The 14,955-nt window shown below is 42.1% G+C and overlaps 1 protein-coding gene across 2 annotated transcripts in view; it reads right to left on the bottom strand.

Moving 5' to 3' along the window:
- The window catches only part of GPAM (glycerol-3-phosphate acyltransferase, mitochondrial), an 85,023-nt gene that overhangs the window by 51,078 nt on the left and 18,990 nt on the right, over nt 1-14,955 (bottom strand). For both annotated transcript variants that reach the window (XM_073595891.1, XM_073595890.1), the window contains 4 exons: nt 3,931-4,044; nt 2,315-2,455; nt 483-582; nt 234-370 (listed from right to left, as the gene is read on the bottom strand). In XM_073595891.1, coding sequence (XP_073451992.1) covers nt 234-370; nt 483-582; nt 2,315-2,455; nt 3,931-4,044 — 492 coding nt within the window. The remainder of the gene's footprint in view (nt 1-233; nt 371-482; nt 583-2,314; nt 2,456-3,930; nt 4,045-14,955) is intronic.

The raw sequence follows: 14,955 nt of genomic DNA, 5'->3' as shown, positions 1-14,955 counted from the left end.
AGCCGACAATCATAGTAGATAATATTTTATATCCTATTAACACCATCTCCATTTAGTTGTCATAAAGTAGTATTTTCCTGATTCATTATGAATAAAAGAATTCGACCTGGAAAGAAAACAGCCTTATAACAGGAAATTTTCTTCCCGTTTATACAAAAAGACACAGCTGTGAAATAGGGCAAACAGTCACCAAAATGAAAGGCTGATTATTTATGGAAGGGGCCGGTACAGACCTGAAAATGGGGATGTTGAGGTTGTTCCCTGCTGCAATATGGGGCGCTTTAATGTTGTGGCAGAACAAGACGAATGTGAGGAGAAGGTAGTCGATGTGCGATTTGTGAACGGGGAGGAAGACGAGTGGAACCTTCATCTACAGGTTGAAGACAAAAAGGGGAGAGACGTTAGGTTGTGAGAGGTGCGGAGAACAACGTGGATGAAAACAGAAAAACAAAACAAACATACGCTGGCAAAGGCCAACCTACCTCTGTGGCCGCTTTCTTTACCATCTCTAATTGCCCCTTGTGAATCTGAATGTTCAAGAAGAAGCCATTGAAGAGCTTCAGGAGCACCCAGCCTGTTAGCCTGTAAGGGAATAAAAATTGGATTATTGTCCCATCCCCTCATCCCAAGAGTTCCTCAGGACCTGTTCATCACAGGAGCGTTAACTTTTACTGCCATGAACACCTATGTTGGGGAAAAGTGAATAGTACTGACACCAGTATTGGGGGCTACTATTGCATCCACTGACACCACTATTGGGGGTTATCATTGCACTGACACCAATACTGGGGGTTATTATTGCACTCACTGGCACCAAAGCTGGGGGATATTTTACTCCAACTTCCTCAGTGTGCACTGCGATACGCTGAAAAAAAAAAATGCAGCATAACCAAAATTTTTTGGCATTGAGGTGCGAAAATGTGCTGCCATTGTGTAGCTCTCTAGAAGTGTCAAGGACCACACTTGAAGGCCCTCTATAGTTTTCAAGTTGACCAACAAATGGCTTAGACCTATGAACACATCTTGCTATGTCCATAGTTAGCAGTGAGCTTGGGCATGTTAATAAGAGGATCCAAACCCACGTGTGTGAGTGAGCCCACCAGGAAGCTGTTACCTGTACGGGCAAATCACCTGTGGCCACGGCATTCCCCTGGTTAAAGGGGAACGTCCTGGCTGCAAATGATTGACCCAGTACAGGTGACAGCTTCCTGGCGGCCTTGCACACGTGGGTTTGGATCCTCGTCTAACAAGCTCATCACTAATGGATAAGATTGGTTAAGATGGCCAGGATTAGTGATAAAGCTCATATAAGCGTGTGTCAGACTTTATACGATGCAACAGAAATGAAGAGATGTCTGGGTTCAAATCCAAATAAAATTTACTGTACATAACAGGAGGAGCCTAAAGGTTGTGATCTCATGATTGTGAATTAGCCATACGATCATACAATCCGATTCCAGTGCGGACCAAAAAAAAGGGTCCTGTACTATTTTGGTCCGAAAGTGATGCTAATTCAGCCATACAAACTGAATGGCTGAATCCGCATCGCATGTGAACTGCACAGCAATGCGGTGCGGATCACATACGATGTCTGTGTTCTCACCAGTGTGAACCCAGCCTTAACATATGATCATACCAGTGCCAAGATAAGGTCATCTAGTGCCCAGGATGTACATGCCAAATTGCTGAATTCCCCCCTCCTAACACTAATCCACCACCCCTCAAAGTTCCCCTCCAAGCACAAATCGTCTCTCCTCACTTTAAACCCCCCCCCCCTAAAGCACAAATTCCCCTCCCCAATCCCCCATCCTAGCACAACCCCCCACAAATGTCCCCTCCTAACACAAATACACCCCCCCCAGTCATCGTTACTAGCACAATCCCCCTCCCCAAATATTTCCCCTCCACCATTATACTTTTATGGCACAAACCCCCCAAATCCTGCCTTCTAACACAAATCCTCTTCTCCCAGCACAAATCCCCCAAATCCACAACTCCTAGAACACCCCCCAAATTAGCCCTCCTAGAACAATACTTGGGTCATATCCATAGTGTGTTACATATGAATGCTATTTGGATTTGAGCACAGACATCTCTCCATGATGAAGGTCAGTGACCAGACTGGAGTCTGTAGCTTTCCCCAAACTGTACCATGGTGACAAAGTTGTCTGGCTTGAATGTGTTTCGCCATATATGTGAACCAAGAATCCCTGTTTTTATGCAAAAGTGTGCTAGAAATATGTAGAAGTGTACAGCAGTGTGCAGAGGGTTAAATCAGAATTTGCAATACTTTACGTGAGACACAAGCCCGGACCTGATCAATGCTGGGGATACAGATGCCACCATCTCCTGCAGGATGTACTTGGCTTTCCTCTTGACTTTGTTAGTAGACTTGGGGTCTGCAGTTCCAGTGGGACTGGCCTCAGCCGCCACGGCTTCTATGGCTTCTCTCACCCTGGTGGGGAAGGAGACCATGAATCATTTATTGTGAGTAGACACAATATGTGTTGATATCGGGATATCTCCTGCAGATTTTTCCTTCTTTTAGTGAAGACAGGACGTCTAAAAATGGGCAAAACATTGAGCGTTGGGATCGCTCTTTGGAAAGCATTTGACAGGTGGTGAAGGTGCTTGAATCCCGCGGTTGCAGGGTATTTGCAGAATGGCCCCATTCACTGACCGGCAATATGTCCACTGAAAGCGACAGGGGGTATAATTCCTGCCGTGGCCCCAAAGCCAAGTGCCGGGACATATGTACACTCCCGCTTGCTGCCTCTGCAGCTAGAGGGTGTAGCAGCTGGGGGGGGGTATAAGCACCACCCAGCTGTGGGGTTGTTCTGCACACCCAACCCCCCAACCTCACGAGTGAATGAGCCCTTAGATCAGTGGTCATAAAAGGGTGGACCGGGGTCTGGACCCGGACTGAGTGACACTCCCATCCAGACCATCAGCCCGCCAGTCTGCAGCACCGGATCCCCACTGGCCAGAGTCCTAGCAATCAAGGACGTCACGAGTGTGCCCTGCACCCTGCAGCAAGCTTCTCCGCCCTGTTCCTGGCCCCTGCCTGCCTGCCAGGAACATATTTATCAAGTACAGGTACACAATTCACGTTTATGGGCTCTACCAATCTCTAGATGCATTATGCTTGATCACAACAGATCTATAAATGAAACTGACAGGGAACACGCGGTCCAAGGGGGCACGCAGACGGGGGGGGGGGCACCTGATCTAAAGGGGGCACGCTGATGGAGGGACACCTGATCTAATGGGGGCATGCTGATGGAGGTACACCTGATCTAAGGGTGCAAGCAGACGGGGTGGGGGGCACCTGATCTAAAGGGGGCACGCTGCTGGAGGGACACCTGTTCTAAAAGGGGGCACGCTGATGGAGGGACACCTGATCTAAAGGGGGCACGCTGATGGAGGGACACCTGATCTAAAGGGGGCATGCTAATGGAGAGACACCTGATCTAAAGGGGGCACGCTGATGGAGGGACACCTGATCTAAGGCGGCACCCTAATGGGGGAACACAATATATTTTTGATAGACACACAAGGACTACAATCTTTCTGATTTATAGCATAGAAATTTGGACGATGGCTGGAAGAAAATTTTAGCAACCAGACCTTTTTGAATTTTAATTCATTACCCTTGCCTTAGATCTTTGGTTTGGCATTCTCAAACTTTATAAAAACATAGGTCCTAAGCAAAAAAAAAAAAAAAAAAGCCTGCGATTCCAACCCTTCTCTGGTAACCCCAAAATAAAGACAAAAAAAAACATTTTGGATAAACACGCACTAATTCTTCTACGCAAAAAAAAAAAAAAAAAAAAAAAACTACTGCTATAAAATATTTATGTTGGCTCTGGGAAGAGCTGACCGTTAATGTCTTACTTGACATCCCCATTACACCGGTCCTGGTGACCTCACCTGCTCTGGTTCAGCACCGCCTCCGCCATATTGCTGCAGAACATGGCCTTGTTGACGTCCCGTTCCTGGACAAACAGCACATAACAGAGGCGACGAGCCAGCCAGCCACGGTGTCTGCAAGAGAGAACGCAGCCAATCAGAGAGGGGGGCGGGTGGGACAATCACCTATTACCTGTGGAGGCACGGCACTATTACAAAACAAAAAAAATGTCCTCGGTCAAATGGTCATCAGATACTAAAACAGAACCTTCTAAACTTAGGTAAAAAAAAAAAAAAAAAAAACGTGCCAAACTCACAATGTTAAATAAAGAATAAAGTAACAATATGTACCCCAAGACTATGAAGAGACATTTATAGTGTGGCACAAAATTACAACGAGCTATAAAATGTAGAACATTTGTCATAAATTGTAGCAACTGGCAAAACTTTTTTGTAGTTTTTGGATGGAAGGGTGGGACGTTACACCCTCTGCCAGGTTTTTACTGTGGTATCCCCGCTGGGGAGAATCACCCTCTCTTTTTAAACAGGTGACCATTGTAACCAAGATTATAAATGATGGGAAATCCAAAAAGGTTTTGGTCACAGGACAGGAAGGAGAAATCTTTCTTGTTGCGTCTACAGGACAGGAAGTAAATGGTAATCTCTTCAAAGAAAAAAAAACACAACAAAAATTTTAACTTTTCCTTACGCCCCGGTTCACACAGGGGCGACTTGTCAGGCGACCTAGCCGTCTGACAAGTCGCGTCCCGTTCTGTACTACGGAACCGTTCTAATAGGAGCAACGCAAGTCGCTCCGACTTAGAAAAAGGTTCCTGTACTATTTTTGGGGCGACTTCAGGCGACTTGCATAGACTTCTATACAGAAGTCGTTTTGCAAGTCGCTGCTGAAGTTGTGTGCAGGTCGCCTCTAAGAGTTGGCCTGCAAGCTGTGCCGCCCCTGTGTGAACCGGCAGTACCTCTATCCAAAACGAAATATCTAAATACATCAGTCGATCCCCCAGCCCCCTTGAGGGCCAGCTCACACCACATGTTTTCTGCATCAAAAACGCATGGAAAGTAGGTTATATGGTTTTCAATGGCATAGTTCACACCAGTGCTCGCAGTTCCAGAAGAAAAAAAAGTAGAACATGCTGCATTTTTCCTGCACTGGCCTGTACTGGAACGCTGTAAAATGCATGAAAAAGAAACACACTGGCCGGCCACTCCCGCCCCCTCCATAGCCCAGCACTCCAGTGAGCGAGGGCAGAGCAGAGAGCAGTGACTGACAGTACGCAGCTCTCTGCTCAGGGAGCTACAAGAACCAAGCGATCGGCAGTGTTGCATGGGGGACAGATGCAACATCCACCTAGGTAAGTATGAATCAAAACAAAAACGAATTCCCAAAATTCTCTTAACCGCTTGTCGACCAGCCGCCGTCATTATACTGCAGCAGGTTGGCACGATCCCATGAGCGGGATAGCAGGCACAGGCGCGCCGCCTGCACTGCGGGGGTGCCGATGCTCGTGGCCAATTGTTGCGATGACTGACTTTTTTTTTAAAAAATGGGGATATTTATTATAGCAAAAAGTACAAGATATTGTGTTTTTTATTTGTTTGTAGTGCAAAAAATAAAAACTGCAGAGATGATCAAATACCACCAAAAGAAAGCTCTATGTGTGGGAAAAAGACGTCAATTTTGTTTGGGTGCAACATCGCACGACCGCGCAATTGTCAGTTAAAGCGACGCAGCGCCATATCGCAAAAAATGGCCTGGTCATTCAACAGCCAAATCTTCCGGGGCTGAAGTGGTTAATGATCCCCCAGAAGCAGATCAGGCAAAATGCAAGTGTTCCTATTGGGAGTATTTCACCAAAAAAATGACCTTTTTGTTGCAGGGGATCCCTGAAATCAGACTCCTTGGAAAATCAGTCAGCCAATCACACAAGCAGGAAATTACATTGGGGGGGGTCTGTATACCATATCTTTGTACAGAACACCTCCAGATAGCCCATTAAAAAATAAGTTAAAACCCCTCTTTTAATACAACATTCTTCTTCAATGGAGACATTTCCCCTACAGTACCTATTTTCTGCCACTAGATGTCCTTAGTCTGATGGTTGGCATCATTCTGATCAGAGATTTATATCTCACATTCCCTAGCTTATAGGAAACCTGTAAAATCAACCTGCAGACTGAGAGCTCCAAACCATGTTTAATTTGTTACACAATTACATGACATAATTATGGAGAGCACACATACAAGGCTGTCAAAGTATGCTTTGATCTCATAAATATTCAGATACCCCTTTATAGGGTTTTTTTTTTATCAAAGGCAACACACGTAACACGACATTAGCACACATTGACATGTCCCGGGGGCTGGTATACATCCTGGTGGGATTTTCAAAAACGCCATCTTAGCTACTTATATAAAAAGGGAGGATACAACTATATCAACAATTATCATAATTGATATATGCAAACTTATATATACAGCGGATATGAAAATTCTACACACCCCTGTTACAATGTCAGGTTTCTGTGATGTAAAAAAATGAGACAAAAATAAATAATTTCAGAACTTTTTCCACCTTTAATCTGACCTATAAACTGTACAACTCAGTTGAACAACAAACTGAAATCCTTTAGGTGGAGGGAAGTAAAACTAAAAAAATAAAATAATATGGTTGTATAAGTGTGCACACCCTTTTACTAATACTTTGTTGAAGCACCTTTTGATGTTATTACAGCTCTCTGTCTTTTTGGCTATGAGTCTATCAGCATGGCACATCTTGACTTGGCAATATTTGCCCGTCTTCTTTGCAAAAACACTCCAAATCTGTCAGATTGTGAGGGCATCTCCTGTGCACAGCCCTCTTCAGATCACCCCACAGATTTTCAATGGGATTCAGGTCTGGGCTCTGGCAGAGCTATTCCAAAACTTTCATCTTCTTCTGGTGAAGCCATTCCTTTGTTGATTTGGATGTACGCTTTGGGTCGTTGTCATGCTGAAAGATGAAGTTCCTCTTCGTGTTCAGCTTTCTAGCAGAAGCCTGAAGGTTTTGTGCCAATATTGACTGGTATTTGGAATGGTTTATAATTCCGTCTACCCTGTCTAAGGCTCCTGTTCCAGCTGAAGAAAAACAGCCCCAAAGCATGATGCTGCCACCACCATGCTTCACAGTGTGTATGGTGTTCTTTTGGTGATGTGCAGTGTTGTTTTTGCGCCAAACTTATCTTTTGGAATTATGGACAAAAAGTTCAACCTTGGTTTCATCAGACCATAACACATTTTCCCACGTGCTTTTGGGAGACTTCAGATGTGTTTTTGCAAAATTTAGCCGGGCTTAGATGTTTCTTTGTAAGGAAAGACTTCCGCCTTGCCACTCTACCCCATAGCCCAGACATATGAAGAATACGGGATGTTGTCACATGTACCACACAGCCAGTACTTGCCAGATATTCCTGCAGCTCCTTTATTGTTGCTGTAGGCCTCTTGGCAGCCTCCCTGACCAGTTTTCTTCTCATCAACGTTGGAGGGACACCCAGTTTTTGGTAATGTCACTGTTGTGCCATATTTTCTCCACTTGATAATGACTGTCTTCACTGTGCTCCATGGTATATCTAATGCCTTTGAAAAAAAATTGTACCCTTCTCCTGACTGATACCTTTTAACAATGAGATCCCTCTGACGCTTTGGAAGCTCTCTGTAGACCATGGCTTTTGTTGTAGGATGCGACTAAGAAAATGTCAGGAAAGACCTACTAGAACAGCTGAACTTTAACAGAGGCACTTTAAATGATGGCAGGTGTGTACCGACTCCTATTTAACATGAGTTTGAATGCGATTGCTTAATTCTGAACACAGCTACATCCCCAGTTATAAGAGGGTGTGCACACTTAGGCAACCATATTATTTTAGCTTTTTATTTTTACCCCTCCCCCTAAATGATTTCAGTTTGTTTGCACTTGAGTTGTGCAGTTTTATAGGTCACATTAAAGGTGGGAAAAGTTCTGAAATGATTTATCTTTGCCTCATTTTTTACATCACAGAAACCTGACATTTTAATAGGGGTGTGTAGACTTTTTATATCTCCACTGTATGCATGTGCATTATTATTAACCACTATTAATGTATCCTGTAGTGTGAATCATTAAGGATCATACATTGTCCCTACACAATTCAAACCATTTCCTCTGAGCTCAGGTCATCATGGACCTCCCCTCCCAGCTGTGAATGGACAGTGAAAGGAGAAGCAGCACAGTGATGAGTCATTAAGGGGGCAAATCCTCCTGGGGCTGAAGTGGTTAAAGATATCTGATGTGTTTTAGTTTTTTTTTTTTATATTCTGAAAGGACTCCCGCTGACATTATAAAGGTTTATGTCAATATTTGAAAAGAACGTCACCGTCTGAACAAACATCAGTCTGTGGACATGTACCAGGCAGTGACTTGTGTGCAGTGTTATATAAGGAGGTATAGACGGCTATACCTATATATAAACAAACACACGCCTCCGTACATGGGCGGATAAAGTACACAACTGACAATTAAAACAGCCTTAACTCAACTGTTCTTCTGTTTCACTAAAGTATTCTTTAAAGCTTTTCTCCAACTTTGAAAGAAAAAAAAAAAAAATCATATATACAGTACCTTGAAAAAGTATTCATACCCTTTGAAATTTTCCACATATTGTCATGTTAGAACCAAAACGTAAATGTATTTTATTGGGATTTTATGTAATAGACCAACACAAAGTGGCACATAATTGTGAAGTGGAAGGAAAATGATAAATGGTTTTTAAAAGTCCGATGGATTCGTACATGATGACATACACCGGACTAAAATAAGGAAGTTGATAGTCAGTAGCCAATAGCTGCCCTAGCGTTGTTTTTTTGTCTGTCGGACTAGCATACAGATGAGCGGATTTCTGGGTCCGGCGGAGTTACGACGTAAAGATTTGATGTTCCAAATCTAAAGTCTAAAGATTTGTGACTGGAAAAGTCCCGTGAAGTCCACACACGATCGGAATTTTTACCGGATTTGGTCCGTCGGTGTCCATCGAAAAGTCCAGTCGAAAAATCCGACTGTGTGTACGCGGCATTAGAGTCTGCAAAAGACTTTAGACTGGGGCTGAGGTTCACCTTCCAGCAGGACAACAACCCTAAACATACAGCCAGAGCTACAATGGAATGGTTTAGATCAAAGCATATTCATGTGTTAGAATGGCCCAGTCAAAGTCCAGACCTAAATCCAATTGAGAATCTGTGCCAAGACATGAAAATTGCTGTTCACAGACGCTCTCCATCCAATCTGACAGAGCTTGAGATATTTTGCAGAGACAATCCCAAAAAGACTTGCAGCTGTAATTGCAGTGAAAAGGGTTCTACAAAGTATTGACTCAGGGGGGCTGAATACAAATGTACATCACACTTTTCATATATTTATTTGTACAGAATTTTGGAAACCATTTATCATGTTCCTTTCACGACACAATTATGTGCCACTTTGTGTTGGTCTATCACATAAAATCCCAATAAAATACATTTACGTTTTGTTTGTAACATGACAAACGGTGGAAAATTTCAAGGGGTATGAATACTTTTTCAAGGCTATATATATATATATATATATATATATATATATATATATATATATATATATATATATATATATATATATATATAAACTGAATAAAACGGTGGAGCCTCGGGTTGCAAGTAACGTGATTAATGAGCGTTTTGCAATACGAGCTATTATTTTTTTTTTAAATCCTGACTCGGTTTGCGAGTGTTGTCTTGCAAAACGAGCAGGATTCAAGCCTCTGCGGTGTGTTGTACCACATTTGGCCAGACGTGCGGAGGTGCCGGTGACACTCGGAGCCGTTCGAAAATACTTCACAAATTACATACACTATATTACCAGAAGTATTGGGACGCCTGCCTTTACATGCACATGAACTTTAATGGCATCCCAGTCTTAGTCCATAGGCTTCAAGGCTGTCCACAAGGTTTAGGAGAGTGTCTATTGGAATGGTTGACCATTCTTCCAGATGCTGAACGAGAAGGCCTGGCTCACACTCTTCGCACCCAGAGGTGTTCTATTGGGTTGAGGTCAGGCCAGTCAAGTTCCTCCACCCCAAAGTCACTCATCCATGTCTTTATGGACCTTGCTTTGTGCACTGGTCCAAATCATTTGGTGGAGGGGGGATTATGATGTGGGGTTGTTTTTCAGGGGTTGGGCCTAGCCCCTAAGTTTCAGCAAAGGGAGCTCTTAAGGTGTCAGCATACCAAGACATTTTGGACAATTTAATGCTCCCAACTTTGTGGGAACAGTTTTGGGATGGCCCCTTCCTGTTCCAACATGACTGAGTACCTGTGCACAAAACAGTCCATAAAGACATGGATGAGCGAGTTTGGGGGTGGAGGAACTTGACTGGCCTGCACAGAGTCCTGACCTCAACCAGATAGAACACCTTTGGGATGAATTAGAGTGGAGACTGCGAGCTAGGCCTTCTCGTCCAACATCAGTGCCTGACTTCACAAATGCGCTTCTGGAAGAATGGTCAGACATTCCCATAGACACACACCTAAACCTTGTGGACAGCCTTCCCAGAAGAGTTGAAGCTGTTATATATTATAAGGCTGGAATGCCATTAAAGTTCATGTGCGTGTATAGGCAGGCATCCACATATATATATACATACATACATACACACACAGTTGTGCTCAAAAGTTTGCACACACTTGCAGAAATTGTGAAATTTTGTCATCAATATTGAAAATATGACTGATCATGCCAAAAAAACTGTCTTTTATTTAAGGATAGCGATCACATGAAGCCATTTATTATCACAGTTTTTTGGCTGCTTTTAAAATCATAATGAGAACAGAAATCACCCAAATGGTGATTTCTTATGTCACACTGTATTTGCACCGCGGTTTTTCAAACGCAATTATTTGGGAAAAAAATACACTTCAATGAATTAAAAAAAAAAAGTAAAGTTAGCCCAATTTTTTTGTATAATGTGAAAGATGTTATGGTGAGAGAATTGTGATATTTATTCTAAGCAAAAAAACCCTGATTCTCATTTTATCCAGAATCCATATTATTATTATTTCAGGTACTTATATAGCGCCGTCAATTTACGCAGCGCTTTACATATATATTGTACATTCACATCAGTCCCTACCCTCAAGGAGCTTACAATCTAAGGGCCCTAACTCACATTCATATACTAGGACCAATTTAGACAGGATCCAATTAACCTACCAGCATGTCTTTGGAGTGTGGGAGGAAACCGGAGTACCCGGAGGAAACCCACACAGGCACAGGGAGAACATGCAAACTCCAGGCAGGTAGTGTCGTGGTTGGGATTCGAACCAGTGACCCCCTTTTACTGCTAGGTGAGAGTGCTACCACTACACCACTGTGCCGCCCGTATCCATCTAGACACACATAAAAAAAAAAAAAAAAAAACACACACACACACACATATTGTTTTAAACACAAACATTTAAAGCTTGACAGAAATAGAGAAAAATCTCTGCGCAACGGACTAAAGGTTAATTAAGGGTTGGAGGGGGTTAGAACTGCTGCCTCTACTAATTACTACCACTGGGTGGAGCAATGATACAAAATAAGAAAACAAAGTAGACATGGCGCTGTTCTGCTACTATCACATAGTGGTATAAAAATAATGGGGTGTTTCCTTTGAAAGATCCTAGAACCTAAGAAGATATTACACTGTGTATTGATGTGTATTACCAAAGTGTATGAACCAACCAAAAATTATTTTACATTAAAGCTAAAGCCAAACAAGTGATTCCTAGCGCAAAAAAAATCCGTATATTCGTAAAGGATGAGTTACTAAGCAAAATTGTGAGACTTGCTGAACCAATCTAAAAAAAACAAATCTAAAGTGCAATTACAAATGATATGCTTACATAAAACTTTCCAACATGCTAATTATTAAACTTTTCAACGTGCTGATTATTAAAACCACCAAACAGGCAGATTTCCTAGGTCTGCATTTCTATAGTGTCCATTATCCATATAACAAGTGAAAAAAACATCAAAACCCAAAACTGCTGAATGATGAAAATATGAAAATAAATGAATCAAATAAAATAAAAATAAGAATGTAAAAATAAAAATAACGATAATAATATTGGATTTTAAATTATAAAATGCTCTGGTGCTCGTGAAGAAAATCCTCTTTCTAGTTAGATGGACTCTTCAGTGAGTGAACACACCATGCATATCTTAATTCACCAACTTGCTTACCACTCAACATATTGCCAACCACTTCAATAGCAAAATCAACACAATGCGCAAGGAGATATCCAGCATTCAAATTCCTCCCCTACCCAACATATCAGGTCCAACACCACACTCAATACTCTCCTCCTTTTGCCCAGTTACCACAGAAGAAGTTGATAAACTCCTCTCTATGGCCCACCTCACTACATGTCCCCTGGACCCTGTCCCCTCTCAATTACTGCGACCACCTTCCCACTCTATCCTCAACTCCCTAACCCACATCTTCAACCTCTCCCTCTCCTCCGGCACCTTTCCTTCCCCGCTCAAATATGCACTGGTTACCCCCATACTCAATAAACCCTCACTAGACCCCACCTGTTTGAATAACTTAAGACCTATCTCCCTTCTCCCGTTTGCCTCCAAGCTCATCGAACGCCTTGTTCATGACCAAATGAGTCGCTACCTCACGGACAACAACCTTCTCGACCCCCTACAGTATGGCTTCCGCCTACAACATTCTACTGAAACTCACCAATGACCTAATAACTGCCAAAACCAATGGCCACTACTCCATACTCATACTTCTAGACCTCTCTGCTGCCTTTGACACAGTAGACCACCTGCTGCTCCTCAGCAGATTACACTCCCTTGGCCTCCGTGATTCTGCATTATCCTGGTTCTCCTCCTACCTATCTCAGCGCACTTTCAGTGTCACTTACAACTCCATCTCCTCCGCTCCCCTTCCTCTTTCTGTTGGGGTACCCCAAGGCTCCGTCCTTGGGCCTCTCGTATTCTCACTCTATACCTCTTCCCTGGACCAGTTGATAACCTCCCACACATCCATCTCCATTGCTGCTTAACATTTCCATGGAGTATCAGGCTATTTGGGCCCCCTCTCTCTCTTCCATGGTATACAACTATAATGGAATCCCCTCATAGCCAGCACTAAGGACGGTCTTTTACTATTGCTACACAGTGGCACATACTGTGAATGCTTTTAACCCCAGGAGGGGGAGAAGAATCTGGTGAGTGCAGCTGCAATAGGAACGCGAATTAAGATATGCATGGTGTGTTCACCTCACTGAAGAGTCCATCTGACTAGAAAGAGGATTTTCTTCACGAGCACCAGAGCATTTTATAATTTAAAATCCAATATTATTATCGTTATTTTTATTTTTACATTCTTATTTTTATTTTTATTTTATTTGATTCATTTATTTTCATATTTTCATCATTCAGCAGTTTTGGGTTTTGATGTTTTTTTCACTTGTTATATGGATAATGGACACTATAGAAATGCAGACCTAGGAAATCTGCCTGTTTGGTGGTTTTAATAATCAGCACGTTGAAAAGTTTAATAATTAGCATGTTGGAAAGTTTTATGTAAGCATATCATTTGTAATTGCACTTTAGATTCAGCAAGTCTCACAATTTTGCTTAGTAACTCATCCTTTACGAATATACAGATTTTTTTTTTGCACTAGGAATCACTTGTTTGGCTTTAGCTTTAATGTAAAATAATTTTTGGTTGGTTCATACACTTTGGTAATACACATCAATAATACACAGTGTAATATCTTCTTAGGTTCTAGGATCTTTCAAAGGAAACACCCCATTATTTTTATACCACTATGTGATAGTAGCAGAACAGCGCCATATCTACTTTGTTTTCTTATTTAAAGCTTGAACTCCTAACAGCTAATACAAAAATAAGACGCATATACCAGAGCTGTTTTACTTCCAAATGATTTGTATTTCGGGCCATCCAGTGCTGAGATTTACACTGCTCCGCCACACAGAACACCCCTGCCTAGCAGGGAAAGAGACCTGATTTTTCTTTGCAGTTAAGTAACACACAAAGGTCTTGTCTCCCCCCCCCCCCATCACATCATTTAAAGACCTATTAATATTTACTATGGTGGTAGTGTTGGGGGGAGGGGGTCTCCTTAGAAAGGGACAAATTGCTTTCTTGGCATTTTTCCCGAATATCAATTTTGGCAACTTTATTATTTATGAAGTTGTTCCGGGAAATTCCAAATCTACTTTCTATATATACAGACTTTCAGTGTAATGGAGGGGAGGGGGGGCGTGTCTTTCCTGATAGAGGGCGTGTCTGACCAGGTTGTTGCAGTGTGGTCAGATTCTGGTGATAACTGACCACTCAGTCATATCTAGTCAGTGTGCGGGGGCTATAAAAGCAGAGTGGAGATACGTTTACTAAAATAGAGGCTGTTAGTCACTGAATATCTATTTCCGTAACTTCAACTGGCCCTTAATATTCCCATATTTTTTTGTTAACAGAAAAAGTATCAATAACCAGTTGTGGACCCAGGATGGATTGCACACGGACAAAAAAAACTCCCTTCTGCCCCTCCTACCTCAAACTTACTGATAATTGGAACTGAAATTGCAGTGTAAATACAACAGTTGTAGAAGCTGCTGTTGTTGAAAAAGAGACATTTACACAGTGTTTATAAACATCGTTTAGACCAGAGGTAAAGTGATACAAAGTAACTGTTACTTTTGTATCAACACTGTTTCATTCACCTGCAGATCAAAAGGGACGAGCTTCCTTTATTTGCATAATATGTTAACCTGACAGGTAAAACTATTACTATACAACCCCTTAGTTTACCCTAATCAGCCGTAATTAACCCCTTTACTATTTTCTTGCTTTTTATTGCTTTTTATTTTATTATTATTGCTTTTTATTTCTATTTTTCTAACTATTAATATTATTTAAATCTTTTTTCTATTTTTATCAGTGTCTCATTAAGAATAAGCG

This window comes from Aquarana catesbeiana, linkage group LG08 (assembly GCF_042186555.1).
Source record: "Aquarana catesbeiana isolate 2022-GZ linkage group LG08, ASM4218655v1, whole genome shotgun sequence".
Taxonomy (NCBI): Eukaryota; Metazoa; Chordata; class Amphibia; order Anura; family Ranidae; genus Aquarana; species Aquarana catesbeiana.
Note: the sequence above shows the minus strand (reverse complement) of the source record. Positions and strands in the feature narration are given on the sequence as shown.